The sequence below is a fragment of the Tupaia chinensis genome, unplaced genomic scaffold (assembly GCF_000334495.1).
Source record: "Tupaia chinensis unplaced genomic scaffold, TupChi_1.0 Scaffold000539_1, whole genome shotgun sequence".
Taxonomy (NCBI): domain Eukaryota; kingdom Metazoa; phylum Chordata; class Mammalia; order Scandentia; family Tupaiidae; genus Tupaia; species Tupaia belangeri.
The window spans coordinates 3,878,960-3,894,848 of record NW_006160052.1 but is presented as its reverse complement, the minus strand read 5'-3'; the positions used below and the strand labels follow the sequence as shown (position 1 = coordinate 3,894,848).

Below are 15,889 nucleotides of genomic sequence, written 5' to 3'. Positions count from 1 at the left end.
GCTTCTAATTCATTTTCCAAGTGCTAATAGTCTTCCTTGTGCTAAGATCATGTTCCTTAAGATACCCAATGCATTCTGCTCACAGCCACTCTGTATTGTATAGTCAGTCTCTTCCCCTCAAAAATTACTGCATGATCATCTCCCTGGCCTAGACTTGCTTTTTCCCCCAAAATATTCTATCTATTTTCTTCTTTATAACCTTATTATTTTGAACAGAGGTAATAGTTTAATCATTATATTCAGATTCAGGAAGGACAACAAAACTGGTCATTCCTCTTAACAGTTATCCTTCCACCTACCCATACTCTGTTAATAAGTATTTTATCTACTTAGCAAAACTAACATTGGATAACTAAAAGTAGACATTTCCTTGGTTGTTTCTCCTAGAGTGGCTAAGCTTCAAATTTTTTTCCTTCTTCTTCTTTAAAATCAACGAATAGTGTGGGCTATGCATCACAAAAACAAGGTAGACCCATAAAAAAATAAAGATTAAGGAAGTTTAGCATGGCAGGCCAGCAGACGATGTGGAAGTTAAGGTGACTGGATCCCCCATGGCCAACTCTGCAGTTCTAGTCCTGGACCCATGGACTTGAAAACACACCAGGCACATGTGTGTATATACCCAAAATCCCAAGAGGAGAAAGGATTGTGTGTGGTCATTCCCTCTGAGGGGATTGGTGATTTCTGACTTTCCCTTTCTTTCTCCCTCTCTCTCTAGGGAGTGCATGTGCTCTATAGCAAAACAGAAAGAAAAATTAAAAGGTTATGTCAAAATCTATGAAAGAATGGTGTTTTGATATAAGATTTTTAACAAGTGCATCCTGTAGATAATAAGATATCTCTTTAAATGTCCATAAATTGTAAACTCTGTAACTAATTAAAGCCAGGTAGTGATAGATTTTTTTGCATCTCTATTAGCCACTAGTGAATCTAAAGTAAGGCAGAACTGGTGGAATTTTGAAGTTGGGACTTAAACTGTGGAAGCATATAAGAATTTTAGTCCAGGGACCATCCGAGAGAGTAATGGTTACATTGCTGGAGTAATGGTTACATCCTTCATGGCCAACCATGATTTGAGTCCTGGACCCAGTGGCTTCAAACTCACACCAGGTGCGTGTGCATGCATGCCCAAAATCCAGAGAGGAGAATGGAAGAGGGATTGCGGCATTACCATCCCCCCTGGGAATGATTCCTCGCTTTCTGTCTATCTCTCTGTCTCTCCATTGAGTACATGTGTTCTATAGCAAAAATCTCTCTAAGGGAAAAAAAAAGAATTTTAGTCCAACTCTGCTCCAGGGAAATGGTATTTGTTCTTTAGAAGACTATACTTAATAACAAAAATTACCTTAGGATAATGCAATACCTCTCTAATTGAATGACTACTTCACTACATTATGAATTATAAATGTGCTTCCCAAATAGATCTACCTACTTCTATAAGCAAGTAAAAATAATATAATTACGGAATCAGCACCATATATTCATCTCTGCATCTTACCTATATATATTCAGCCATGACTCTCATGATTTTTAGTTATATGACTCAGTTCCCTGAAGCCAGTCTAATGAATCAGTGGATATAATCATTTTTTTTATCTTAAAAGTTAGCCCTTTTTTTTCCCCTTGAGAGATTTTTTTGTTACAGCACATGTGTGCTTGCCTGAGAGCCAGAGAGACAGAAAATGATAAATGACCATACCTCCACCCAAGGGAGGATGGCCATTTTGCAATCCCCTCTCCTCCATTCTCCTCTTGGAATTTTGGGCACACATTCACACGTCCCTGGGATGAGTTTCAAGCGTCCAGGTCCGGGACTTAAACTGCGGTAGATCATGTGGGAGTCCAATGCCTTAACCACCATGCCACCTGCTGCCCCCAGAAAGTTAGCCTTTTAGAGATGATGATTCTGATGATTCTGGTAGCCCACCTTTATTCATTTATTTACCCAATATTTTATTAAGTGTTTAGTTTGTGTGGAGAAGCGTACCGTATGTTTATATTTGACTGTATACATTTGTATAATATATATAACAATTAGAACCTTGCGGAAGCCAAACAGGGTCAAACCACAGTCTTCCATTTTACTGCCAATCATTTATGTGGGTAGGTCACAGCTCAGAGCTTTAGAGGACTGTGTTTTCACAGAATAATGATGATGATAAGGAGAGGAGGGTAACGAGGAGGAAGGAGCTAAATGTGAAACCAGAGTTTACTTATCTGCTTACTTTCCTCCTTTTCCTCTCTCTGTCTGCTTCTTACCCTCTTCACCTTTATTCTGTTTTCTTTACACATTCTCATCCACATACATACTCGCATGGTATTTCATCATTCTTATCTAACAGGTACGTATTGAGCACCTGCTATGCCAAATATTATACCAAGTGTGAAGTAGAGGTTGGAGGATATCCTGGAGCTCCTTATCTACCCACTTCTGTATATCTTGCTATGGCCGTGCCGTGGCAGACAATGGATCTACAGAATGAAGGATTCCTAGTCTCTAGTTAACTAATGGTAAAGTCAGGATAAACTTACAACTATTGAACCGTTGAATCCTCATGTACTAGAACTGAAGGGAGCCCTTATAGTTTGAAAAGAGTAAGGAATAAATCAGAGAAAATGCCAAACAAACAAATACTATAGGATTAAAATATAAATTAATGGATGAAAGTTTGAGAAATCCATAGCTTACATTTGGTAAGTACTTAATTTTTTTTTATTATTAAGGGAAGTTAATGATGAATTTGACTCACATCGGTTCTTTATTTGAGTTCATTATTTTAGTAAAAAACCATGCTCTCTCAAATTCCAGTTGATGTTGCAGTGAGGTGGTTAAAGAAAGAATTTCTATGGGTGCATGCATGCCCAAGATCCCGAGAGGAGATTGGAGAAGAAAGGATTGCGGCGTGGCCATCCCCCCTGGGAGATTTCTTGCTTTCTGTCTCTCTGCCTTTCTCTCTGTCTTTCCGGCAAGCGCACGTGCCCTATAGCGAAAAAAAACCTCTCCAAAAAAAAAAAAAAAGCATTTCTAGTGTAGCTGCTCTGTGTGGAGGCTGAATGAATCATTGGTATGAACAAGGTTTTCATTTGTTTCTTATTCCACTGCTGTGAGCCACTGTTGCACCTCAGTGTACACTTTAATGAACATAATAAATACCATCACCTTCTATTCATATATTTTTTAAATCTTTTTAATTTTTATTTTGTATTTTTTTTTTAATTTGACCAGAGAGAGAGGAAGGGAAAATGAGAAAGCAATCTAGCAAGTCCAGGACTCGAACCATGGTCAACCATGTCAGAGTCCACCACACCACACCACCTGCTGGCCCCTCTATTCATCTCTTAAACATCAACTTTTGTTTGCTCAGAACAAAATACTATGAAAGTATTAGATCAGACATAGTCCAATAGAACTCTCCATTACTATTATTTTTTTTAAGTCATTTTCCATAGGGCACGTGCACTTACCAGAGAGAGAAAGAAGTGAAAAATCACACTCCAGGGGAGGTGGCCATGCCACAAAACTTTCTCTTCAATTCTCCTCTCCAGAGTTTGGACTCACACACTTGCCCAGTGTGATTCTCAAGCCGCTGGGTCTAGGGCTCAAACTGTGGCTGGTCATATGGGAGTCCAGTGCTCTAGCCACCATACCACCTTCTGGCCTCCATAACCCTTCTCGAATATTTAAAAATACTTGAGAAACCCTTTAGTGACCTGTAAAAGTTAAGACTATTTTCCTGACTTATCTCATTGACACACCGGTGACTTCTATATCCAGACGAGGTTGACAAAGGACAATAAATAAAAAAATAATCCTGATTTGGTCATTTTTTTGTCTTGGAGTACTGGACATGCACTAGCCGTGACAGATCACACAGATTATAAGGCCAAGAAGTCTGTGAGCCATGATTTTAACTCTAGGACATCCTAGAAAGGCAAAACCATGTATAGAGAACAAACAGGGCAGTTCTTGTCAGGAGTTGTTGGGGGAGCAAAGGAATGAATAGGGGAAAACACAAGGGATTTTAGGGTGATGGGATTATTCTAAATGATACTGTGACGGTGGAAACATATATCTTCCTAAACCCATACAGCTGTGCAACACAACGAGTAAATCCAAATGTAAACTACGGGTTTAAGTTAATCATAATGTATCATCATTGGTTTATCAATTGGAATAAACTTATTATATAAGACAAGATGTTAATTATAGGGGGATAGTGTGTGTCAGACAGACAGACAGAAAGAGAGAGAGGGAGATGAGAGGACAGGCTATGTTGGAATTCTCTGAATTGTCCGGTGAATTTTCTGTAAACCTAAAATTGCTCTAAAAATAAAATATAAAGTTTATTCATTAAGAAAGGAAAGATGACTGTGAGCCATAATGAAGACATACACCTTTGAACTAGGAACATCAGTTGGGCGGTTTCACTTCATGAAGAACAACACAGAATATTACTGGACAAAGGATCTGAATAGACACATCTCCAGAAGATCGTAAATTACCAATCAGCACTAGAATAGATGCTCAGCATCCTTAGCCATCATGGCAAAGCACATCAAAACCACAATTAGAAACCATTTTTCAAATACTAGGATGGCTAGATTTTAAAATAAAAAGGGAAATATCAATAGTAAGTATTGGTAATGGTATGGAGAAATTGAAATATTCACACTGCTAGTGGGAATATAAAGTAGTACAGTCACTCTAGAAAATTGGGACCAGCAGTTAGCGTAATGGCTATGTCGCTGGACTCCTACGTAGTCGACCACGGTTCGCGTCCCAGACCCAGTGGCTTAAACTCACGCTGGGCACGTGTGCGTGCGCACCCAAGATCCCGAGAGGAGAATGGAGGAAAAGGGATTGCTGCGTGGCCATCCCCCCGGGGGTTGATTTCTCGCTTTCTGTCTCTCTGTCTCTCTCTGTCTGTCTGGCGAGCGCACATGCCCTATAGCAAAAAACCTCTCCAAAAGAAAAAGAAGAGAAAGTAGTCTGACATTTCCTCAAAAAGTTAAATGTAGAGTTCCATCTAACCCAGCAATTCTACTCTTAGGCATTTATCTAAGAGAAATGAAAATATAGGTCCAAACCAAAAATTGTTCCTGACTGTGTATGACAGCATTACTTGTAGCAGCCATGGAGGGGGAAAAAAAAGCCAGCCTAAATGTCCATCAGTAGATAAATAGATAAATGAAATGAGGCACATTCATATGACAGAATATTATTTGACCATAAAATAGAATGAAATATGCATATTCTATAACACGGATGAACCTCGAAAAGATTACGTTAAATGAAAAAAGACAACATGTGCCTGGTCCCCTAGCCTCGTGATTAAGGGAGCTGGATCCCAAATGGCCAACTCTGCTTTGGATGCTAGCTCTAGTGGCTTGAAAAACACACCAGGCGCGCGCGTGTGTGTGTGTGTGTGCACCCAAAATCCCAACAGGATGAAAAAATGAAGCAGAAGGGATTGTAACATGACGACATCCCACTGGGAGGTGGAGTCTTTCCCTCTTCCCCCGTCTCTCTTCCTCTCTGGCAAGCATACATACCCTCTAACAATTAAAAAAGGAAGGCAGGTAAAAAGACCACACACTGTATGATTCCCTTTATATGAAATGTCCAGAGTAAGCAAATTTGTTAGAGACAGAAAGTAGATTACCAGGCCAGTAGATGGCATGGTGGTTAGGGTGCTGGACTCCCACATAGCTTTGACCGTGGTTCAAAGCTTGGGCCTGGAGGCTTGAAAATCACACCAGACGTGTGTGCATATGTGCCCAAAATCCCAAGAGGAGGAAACTAGAGGAGGAGGCATTGTGATGTGGCCATCCCTCCAGGAGATGATTTTTCACTTTCCTTCTCTCTGTCATTCTCTGTCTCTCCAGCAAACACATGCACCCTATGACAAAAACCTTTAAAAAAAGAATAAGAAAAGAAAGCAGATTATAGGTTGTGTACAACTTTGGAAGGTAGTGGATTGGAATTGGGGTGGTTTTTTTCCTTGGATAACTAAAATGTCCTAAAACTTATATGGCGATGGGCACACAATAGTGTGAACATGCCAAAAAACATTGAATTCTACACGTTAAATTGGTGAATCGTATAAATAAATAAAGCTGTAACAAAAAGAAAAAAATCACTGTGGGTTCATCTTTTTTATTTTGAAGGGCATAACAATACATATTTCATGTCACTGGTTGGTAATAACGGACTTTCTTAGAAGTCTTATTTTTAAATTATTAACAATATTGTCATTTTAATTGTCATTTTTTTTAGATGTTTTAGCCTTAGGGCACATGTGCAAAAGGAAAAGTAAGAAATCACCCCCCTCCAAGGGGAATGGTTACACCTCAATCCCTTCTCCTTCATTTTCCTCCCAGTATCTTGGATCTTGGGCAGGCACACACGTGAGGCCAGCATGATTTTCGTTTTTTTTTTTTGGAGAGATTTTTGCTACAGAGTGCGTGTGTTTGCCAGAAAGACAGAGAGACAGAAAGCGAGAAATGTCCCCCCAGGGGGAATGGCCACACCCAGCCCCTTCTCCATTCTCCTCTCGGGATCTTGGGCACGCACTCACACACGCCCGAAGTGGGTTTAAACCGCCGGATCTGGGACTCGAACCACGGTCAACTACATGGGAGTCCAGCGAGATAGCCATTACACTAACAACTGGCCCAAGGCCAGCATGATTTTCAAGCCACCAAGCCCTGGACTTAAGCCACGGTCAGCCATGTGGGAGTCCAGTGACATAACCTCTATCAGCTGTCACTAACATATTTTCATTTTATATTTGCATAGTATTGGTTTATGTAGCTCTTCCAAATGGACTCTTCTATTTGGACCTCGAAATGCTAAATAAAGTGCCTGATAAGGTAAATATTATGTAAATGAGAAAATACATTCAGAGAGAGGAAGTGAATTGCTAAAAACAACTGTGAGTGCTAATTCTATGCCAGGAACTTGGGAATTCCAACAGAAAGTGAATTACTTTTTCTGTTACCTCATGGTTTATTTTTGTTTTGTTTCTTTTACTAATGATATGACGATGTCTAGGCTTTCTTTACTTCAGTTAGCTTTCATTGAACAAATATTTACTGACTACCTCATACCTGATGAATTTACTATACTGTATTTGAGAGATACTGCAATAACTAATAGATTTAGATGCCTACATCTTGGTAGAGAAGATACATATGAAATAGGATTTACAAACAGTTTATCATGATCTTTTCTCTCATTTCATTTTTGTCCATTAGTAATTCAAATTGAATTGTTATATCTTCCTGATAAATTGAGATGTTTCTTTTTTTTTCTTTTTCTTTTTCTTTCTTTTTTTGGGGGGGAGAGTTTTGTTTTTGTTTTTATTTTTTGGTTTTTGGTTTTTGTTTTTCTTTTGCTATAGGGTACATATGCTTGCTGGAGAAACAGAGAGACAGAAAGCGAGAAATCACCCCCCAGGGGGGATGGTCACGCCGCAATCCCTTCTCCTCCATTCTCCTCTTGGGATCTTGGGAATGCATGCACACGTGGCAAGCACAAATTTCAAGCCATGGGTTCTAGGCCTCAAACTGCACTTGGCTACATGGGAGCCCAGTGCCTTAACCACCATGCCACCTGCTGGCCCCTCTGAGACATTTCTTCTCATTATAATGCTCGCTTAGCATTATAAAATGTCCCACATTGTCTCAATGTTTTTGTCTCGAAGTCTATTTTGTCTAATACCAGTATTCTAGTTATTCCAGCTCTCATGCTTTTTGCATGACATATTTTTACCTTTTTACTTTCATCTGTATTTGTATCTTTGAATCTAAAATGTATCTCTTTATTTGTATCATTCTTTAAATCTGATAATTTCTGCTTTTAATTGGAGTGTATAATCCACTTATATTTAATGTAATTATTATATGGTTGAATTTATGTGTGCTATTGTGCCACCTACTTTCATGGCTTTTTGTGACTCTGTCTCTTCTTTACCACTTTCTTTTTTAATATAAAAGAAATACTTCTGGGACCAGCAGATGGTGTAAGGGTTACGTCGCTGGACTCCCACATAGTCAACCATGGTTTGAGTCCTGGACCCAGCATCTTTAAAACCCATTCTGGCCACATGTGTGTGCGTGCCCCAAATCCCAAAATGAGAATGAAGAAGGGATTGTAGCATGGCTATCCTCCCTGGGTGATTTCTCACTCTCTGTCTCTCTATCTGTCTCTGTCTCTCTGGGGAGTGCATGCACCCTCTAGCAAAAATCTCTTTAAAATACATATATTGTCTAGGGTACCTTTTCACTTTTTGTTTTATTACTTTTCAGAAGTTTCTCATTGCATTAATGTCTTAACTCCTCACAATCTACTTTAGAGTAATGTTAATTTAATTTCAGTTTAATATGGAAACTTTTCTTCACTATGGTTTAATAGAGTTTGTTTTATGCAGTAGTCGTTTAAATCACTTAAGAGGAGAAAAGAGCAGTGAATAATTTTAACTGTTTTTTATATTCTCTGAGTATAACTGCCTTTAGTGATATTTTATATTTCTTCATGTGATTTTCAGTTATCATCTACTATCGTTTCCTTTCACTGTCTTTCTTCTTATAAAATATATTTGTTCACAACAAAGTCTCTCCTTCCTTTTTTCTGGACTGTATGATTTTTTTAAATTTGTTTGTTTACTGACTCTATAAGAGAGAAAAACAGACAGAAACCCTGCAGGGTCTTGATGGCATGATCCACTTCCAAACTTCTGTTAGTCTTCGGAACATGGCACATGTGTACCCAGTGCACTCAGGAAGGTCTCTAGACTTGAACCAGGAATCCTCATGTGGGAGTGCCTCACAGAACCTTGCATTTTACCACTACACCACTGTCTGGCTCCAGAATGTCTAAATTTTTAGTTTAGTTTTGAAGGACAGTCCGCTACATAAGGAATTCTTGGTTAACAGATTGTTTTTCTCTCAGAATTTTGAATATGTTATTCCACTCTCTTCTGACCTACATTATTCCTGGTAATACGTTGTTCATCTCATTGTGTTCTCCCGTATGTCATCAGTCATTTCACTTCAAGAATTTCCAATGGTTTCTTTTTCATGGTGTCTTTCTCTGTTTCTATATTCCTATTTGATGAGTCAATAACATTATAATTTCCTTTAATTCTTATCATTTTTGTTAGTTCTTTGAACAGATTCATAAGACAAGTTTTGAAGTTTTTGTCTGCTAAATGTAAGAGTTAGACACCTTAAAAGACTGTTTATATTCACTTCTTCCCCTCCCCCACATATGGGTCACATTTTCCTGTTTCTTTGCATGTCTTATATATTTTTGTTGGAAATTATGCATTTTAGATAACGTGTTGAGGCAGCTCTGGATTCTGAATCCTCTGTTCCAGTGGTTGTTTTTGTTGTTTGTTTGTTTGTCTAGTGACTTAATTGGACTAACTGGGTAGAGTCTTTCTTCATTGTATCATGCAGCTACTAATATCTCGTAAGTTTTTTTACATTTTTTATTAAGGCTAGCCTCCTAAGGTTGGCCCTAAGTCAACATAGCTTAATAGTGCCTCTATGGCTGATTGAGGGTTGTACTTAATTTATGAACTTGTAAAGTTCCCACTTTTTGCTAGTGTGTCTGTTTGTAGATGGGGTAACACATTCAAAATTTAGGCAGTTTACGAATCTGAATGACTTTTACTTTCTCACATGCTTTCTTGTCACACCTCTATGAGTGTCCTGTGTTTCACATTTATCTGAGAGTATTTGGATAGCTAGGACACTTTCTCCTTTCTCCTGAGTGTGTGCAGTCTTCTAGGTTAAAGGGTATGTGTGAGTTTAATTCAGGCTGACTGTGACTGTCTTTTTTTTTTTTTTTAAAGTTGTTTTTGCCTTAGGGTGTACACTCTGTACACTGTGTACACTCACCAGAGAGAGAGAGACAGTGAGAGAGAAAGTGAGCCCCCTCCTCCCCTGGGGGAATAGCCACGCTGCAATCCCTTCTCCTCCATTATCCTTGGGCATGCATGCACACATGCCTAGTGTGAGTTTCAAGCTTCCAGGTCTAAGACTCAAACCACAGTCAGCCTGTGAGAGTCCTGCAATGTAATGGCTATGCCAACTGCTGGCCCCTAACTGCGACTGTCTTATTCTCCAGACCTCTCTATTACATTTATTGCAAGTCTTTTGGTCTATATCTTGCCCCTATCAGTATCACAACCTCAAACCATTGGAGACGTTGGACATGCACTGTTTTCCAAATCAAATTCATGCTTTCAAGTAGTGTAAATGTTGGTTTGTAAGACTCTCTGTGCCCTGGTAGGACGTATAAAGATAATGGAAGCTGAGAGCGAGAGTTTTGCTTAAAGTTATTTTACTCAGCAATGTTATTATTAATGAACATTAAGCTTTATTTTTCCTTTTTAGTACAGTGACTTTTTGTAGCTTTCTCTTCTTACCATTCACATTCATTTCCTAGGCCTGCCTTGACAAATTACTACAAACTTGGTAGTTTAAAACAATAAAAATGTATTCTCTTACACTTCAAAAGGCCAGACTTTTGAAATCAAAGCATCATCAGGATTGATTCCTTCTAGAGGTTCTGAATAAGAATCTATTCCATGCCTCCCTCGTAGCTTCTGGTGGCTGCCAGTGCCCCTTAGCACAGCAGCATCTCTATAATCTTTGTCTCCATCATCACCTGGCATTCTTTCCTGTGTACCTATGTATCTGGACTTCCTTCTCCTTTCTCTTATGAAAACCATGGTCACTGAATATAGGGCCCACTCTAATTCGCTATGACCTCATCATAAAAATCGCACCTTCAAAGTTCCTATTTCCGAATCAGGTCACATTCTGAAGTTCCAGTAGATAAAATTTGCACTATTTAACACAATACAACATTCATTGTGAGATATCACCTGAAAATCAGTATGGCCTCTGCTGTGGGCTAGGCAATCTCTTGAGAAGATTAACTGGAAGTGAATGGAACAGCAAGATGGCACAGCTAACTTGACATTTTTGAAGGAGTGGTTCCTTGATTTAGATAACTCACAGCCTTTTTCTGGGTTATTTTATTCATGCTGTTAAGAAAAAGGCAGTGAGATCTATGGAAAGGAAAGGGTTGGCAAAGACACCCTTCTCAACTTTGACTTACATGTGTGCTTTTAATCTAGAGCCAAATAACTATCGGACCATGCATGGCCGGGCAGTAAATGGCAGCCAGTTGGGAAAGGATTACATCCAGCTGAAGAGCCTGTTGCAGCCCATCCGGATTTACTCCAGAGCCAGCTTGTATGGCCCTAATATTGGGCGGCCCAGGAAGAACGTCATCGCTCTCCTAGATGGGTAAATCAGATTATTTAGCTATTCTTACAATGTTGGTCATTAAGTGCAATAAATTAATGTATTTGTATTTTTCCTGTTATTTTCAGTGTAAAAAGAAAGGAGAGACTTTTTCCAGGTGACATCTTTTTCCTCTAGATCAGGAGCTCTCCATCAAACAGCAGAAGAAATTTTCTCTCTCAGGCTCCCATAATCAGCGGAGGGTAGAGGGATATAACAATCCCAAGGAGGGTCAGAAAAGATACACTGGGGCTGGTAGATGGCGTGGTGGTTAAGGGCGCTGGACTCCCACATGGCCAACCGTGGTACAAGTCCTGGACCTGACTGCTTGCTTTCTCACTTTCTCTTTCTCTCTCACTTTTTCTCTCTCTCTCTCACATTCTGTCCCTCTCTGGTCAAATATTAAAAAATAATAATAATAAAGTTAAATAAAACAATTCTTTAGAAAAAGAAACAATACATCGTTTGAAAAGCCTCATATATATATATATATACACACACACACAAACACACACACACACACACACACTATAAAATGTACTCTATTCCAATAATCTCTTACAAAACTAATGGTTGGTAAAAATCTTGACCAGCAGAACTCTGTTAAAAATTAGGAGAAGGGCCAGCAGATGGTGTGATGGTTAAGGTGCCGGGTCCCACATGGCTGACTAGGCATCTCGAATCCAGACCTGAAAAACACCCCAGAAAAACACTGGGTGCATGTGCATGCATGCCTCAAAATCCCAAGAGGAGAATGAAGGAGAAGGGATTAAGGTGGGGCCATTCCTCTTAGGGGGAGATTTCTCACTTTCCCTCTCTCTCTAGTGAGCACATATGCCTTATGGCAAGAATCTAAAAATAAATAAATAAATAAAAAGTAGGAAAGCAGTACAAATCTTTGCTTGTGGATTAAAAGTACAAGTAAATTAATAGATTTATTAGATGGTATTCTGGAGAATTACTACCACGTGGTTGATTTAATTTTTGACTGAATCTAATCATCCTTTTTAAGGCATTGATGTGAATGAGGCATTATATCAAATACTCTCCGCCCCAGTCCTTCTGGTAGAGCAGGTTCAAACTGGATACCTGACATCCATGAGGTTGGGCCCAGTTAGGCAAGGTCAGAAGAAACGTATCATCAAGAATTTGCTGCCAGTAAAGGGGTAGGGAACGTTCAAAGAGAGCATGGCGGCATGAGGAAGGCTGAGGTGCACACCAAATTCAAGGCCCCAAAGGGAGATGTGCTTGGATGAGGAAAGATAGGAACAGTGAGGCTGAGAGTTTCAAGAGCTTATCTGGAAAACAGTATCCTGTGTACCAAGCTACACTTTTAATGTGGCCTCTTATCGTAGACTGGCATAGATATGTAATTCCTATACATTCAAATAGGAGTAGGCATTAGTGAGTGACATGCACAGATGAAATGGAGTTAGAGAAATGTCGAGTGTGAACAGACATATAGGAGAAGAAGGAGCCTTTGCCTCCTAAGTGGTCCTTGTGGCTTGATGGCCGAATCACTCTCTCCTTCCTTTTCTGGTGATTTAGTCCATATCTAAGATATGAACATAGCAGGCAGTACAGAAAGCTTGGGGAGGCAGGAAAATTTATATTGCAACAACATTAACAACTTGAAATTAAATTTTGAACATTATTTTCTTTTTTTTTCTTTTTTTTTTTTTTTGGAGAGGTTTTTGCTATAGGGCACGTGCGCTCGCCAGACAGACAGAGAGAGACAGAGAGACAGAAAGCGAGAAATCATCCCCCGGGGGAATGGTCACACCACAATCCCTTCTCCTCTATTCTCCTCTCGGGATCTTGGGCACGCACGCACACGCGCCCGGTGTGGGTTTTAAGCCACCGGTTCCGGGATGCGAACCGCGGTTGACTACGTGGGAGTCCAGCGACATAGCCATTACGCTAACTGCTGGTTCCCAACATTATTTTCTTTACAAAAATTTCTTAAGCTCTTACTTCAGCTTTCTTTTCTCCCCTTCTCTTTCAAGAAAAACTCCCCACCCACCTCTTTTTTTATTTTTTTCAAAAATAAAAATTTGTGACGTTGGCCCTACTCACAAATACAGCTCTGTGCTTCCTTTTGCATACTTTCACTGAGCATTTCTGTATGTGTGTGGTATGCAGAGTAGGATGGAGATTTCATTTTGCCTTTAATAACTAGGGGATAAGTATCATAGGTATAAAATGTGAATATGTATCACATTTCATAGATACATATTCAAACAAAGCTAATAGCTCTATAATTTAAGTCCATGTAGTTATTCTTTTGAATTATCCTTTTTCTTTAATTATTTGATTACTGTATTCTCAAAGAACCCACATGTCCTCTGAGTAACATGACGTTGTATCAAGCATTTATTCATCCTGCAAATGTTTCTCAAGCAACTACTATTTTCTAGATACTATACTAGTACCTAGAACTGGGAATATACTGATAATACACAAAAACAGATACTTTCTTTGCCTTCAGGAACTATTCACTATGGTAGAGGGGACATAGGCATCTATCAACTAAGCTTAAAAAAACTAAGACAATACTGGGACCAGCAGATGGTGTAATGGTCACGTCGCTGGACACCACATAGTCAACCGTGGTTTGAATCCTGGACATGGTGGCTTGAAGCTCACACTGGGCACATTTGTGTGCATGTCCAAGATTCCCCCTGGGGATGCAGTATGGCCATCCACCCTGGGGAGTGCTTTCTTGCTTTCTGTCTCTCTAATGAGCACACATGCCCTATAGGAAAAATCTCTTTTTAAATTTTTAAATTAAATTGAGAAAGGAACAAACTAAGACAATGCCAAAGAGATACATGGTACTGTGGATGACAATAAGGGCTGGTATTTGATTGAGTTAGAGAGGTCATGGACAGGTCTCCTAAGGAAGTCATGCTGAGGGCCAGTAGGTGACATGGTCATTAAGGCACTGGACTTCCACATGGCCAACTGCAGTTCAAGTCCTGGATCTGTCAGTTTGAAAATTTTAAAAATCATTGTGTGTGTGTGTGTGTGTGTGTGTGCGTGTGCGTGTGCGTGTGCGTGTGTGTGCCTAAAATTCCTAGAGGAAAATGGCGGAAAAGGAATTATGATGTAACCATATGGCCATTCTTCCTGAGGAGTGATTTCTCATTTTCCCTCTTTCTGATGAGCACATGTGTCCTATGGGAAAACAAAACAAACAAACAAAAAAAGAAGTGACACATAAGAGGAAGAGAAATCTTTGACGTATAATTTAAAGGATGAGTAGGAGTTAACTAGACAAAGAGATATGAATAATATCATGTTCTTGACATAAAGAAAAGCATGTGCAGGGACCAGCAGTTAGCGTAATGGCTATGTCACTGGACTCCCACGTAGTCGACCGCGGTTCGCGTCCAGGACCCGGTGGCTTAAAACTCACGCCGGGCGTGTGTGCATGCGTGCCCAAGATCCCGAGAGGAGAATGGAGGAGAAGGGATTGCGGCGTGGCCATCCCCCCTGGGGGGTGATTTCTCGCTTTCTGTCTCTCTGTCTCTCTCTGTCTGTCTGGCGAGCGCACGCGCCCTATAGCAAAAACCTCTCCAAAAAAAAGAAAAAGAAAAAAGAAAAGAAAAGCATGTGCAAAGGCCCTAGGGACAAACAAACAAACAAACAGACAAAAAGCCAGCCAGGCTGACTAGAGAAGGGTGTAGCTAGAGAAGTAATTAGGAATCATGCTATATAGGGGCTTTAGGCATAATAGATGGCTTACAATTTTTTCTGAGTACATTCATGAAACCATTGAATGTTTTTAAATTGGGTTAATTTGATTTACTATATAAAAAGTATATGCATAGTCTGTAAAAAAAATGGATTGGAGAAGAAGTAGGCAAGCCTGTGAGAAGGTTGCTATAGTAGGTTCAGAAATAATGATGGGGCATGGACCAGGGTGGTGTTCCAGGTATCACTGGTGGTAGGATCCACAAGATTTGTGGATACGCTGGGTAAGTGTGTGATAATGTGACAGAGTTATATAGGGACTAGCATAGACGGTGCTGTCATCTACCATGCCGGGGAGATTGGGGAATACCTGGGTCTGGGAAGGAATCATGGGTTTAGTTTTATGTTTATTATGCTTGAGTCTAAATGGACATGTCAAGTGTATTGTTGAAAACGAGCCACGGGATCAAGGTCTCTCCCAAGGATACTAATTTGGGGAGTCGTCATTATGGAAATGGGTTTTAGAAACATGAGACTGTAGGAAATCAGTTAGGGAGTACAGAAAGAGCAGAGACAGAGGCTTACTAGAAGGCCCTGAAGAACTCATGCTTTTAGAGATGTAAGAAATGGCCTCTGAGGTGAGATGAAAAGGAAGTATACACAAATCAAGAAAAAATAAGGAATAAGGAAGGACTGTTAAAAGGTCAGGAGGTCACAATGCAGGAGGACAGGAAAGTGTCACATATTAGTTGTTGGTGACTTTGAGAAAGAGTTACAGGAGTGGTGGGAAGAGGAGTCGGATTGCAACAGTTGGAAGAGTGAATGGTGTGTGAGAACTTGGAAACAATGATGTGACAACAAGGGTTAGAAT

The 15,889-nt window shown here is 39.8% G+C and overlaps 1 protein-coding gene across 1 annotated transcript in view; it reads left to right on the top strand.

The window, feature by feature from the left end:
• The window catches only part of HPSE2 (heparanase 2 (inactive)), a 287,742-nt gene that overhangs the window by 6,022 nt on the left and 265,831 nt on the right, over positions 1–15,889 (top strand). The window contains exon 3 of the mRNA XM_027775254.1: positions 11,154–11,325. Coding sequence (XP_027631055.1) covers positions 11,154–11,325 — 172 coding nt within the window. The remainder of the gene's footprint in view (positions 1–11,153; positions 11,326–15,889) is intronic.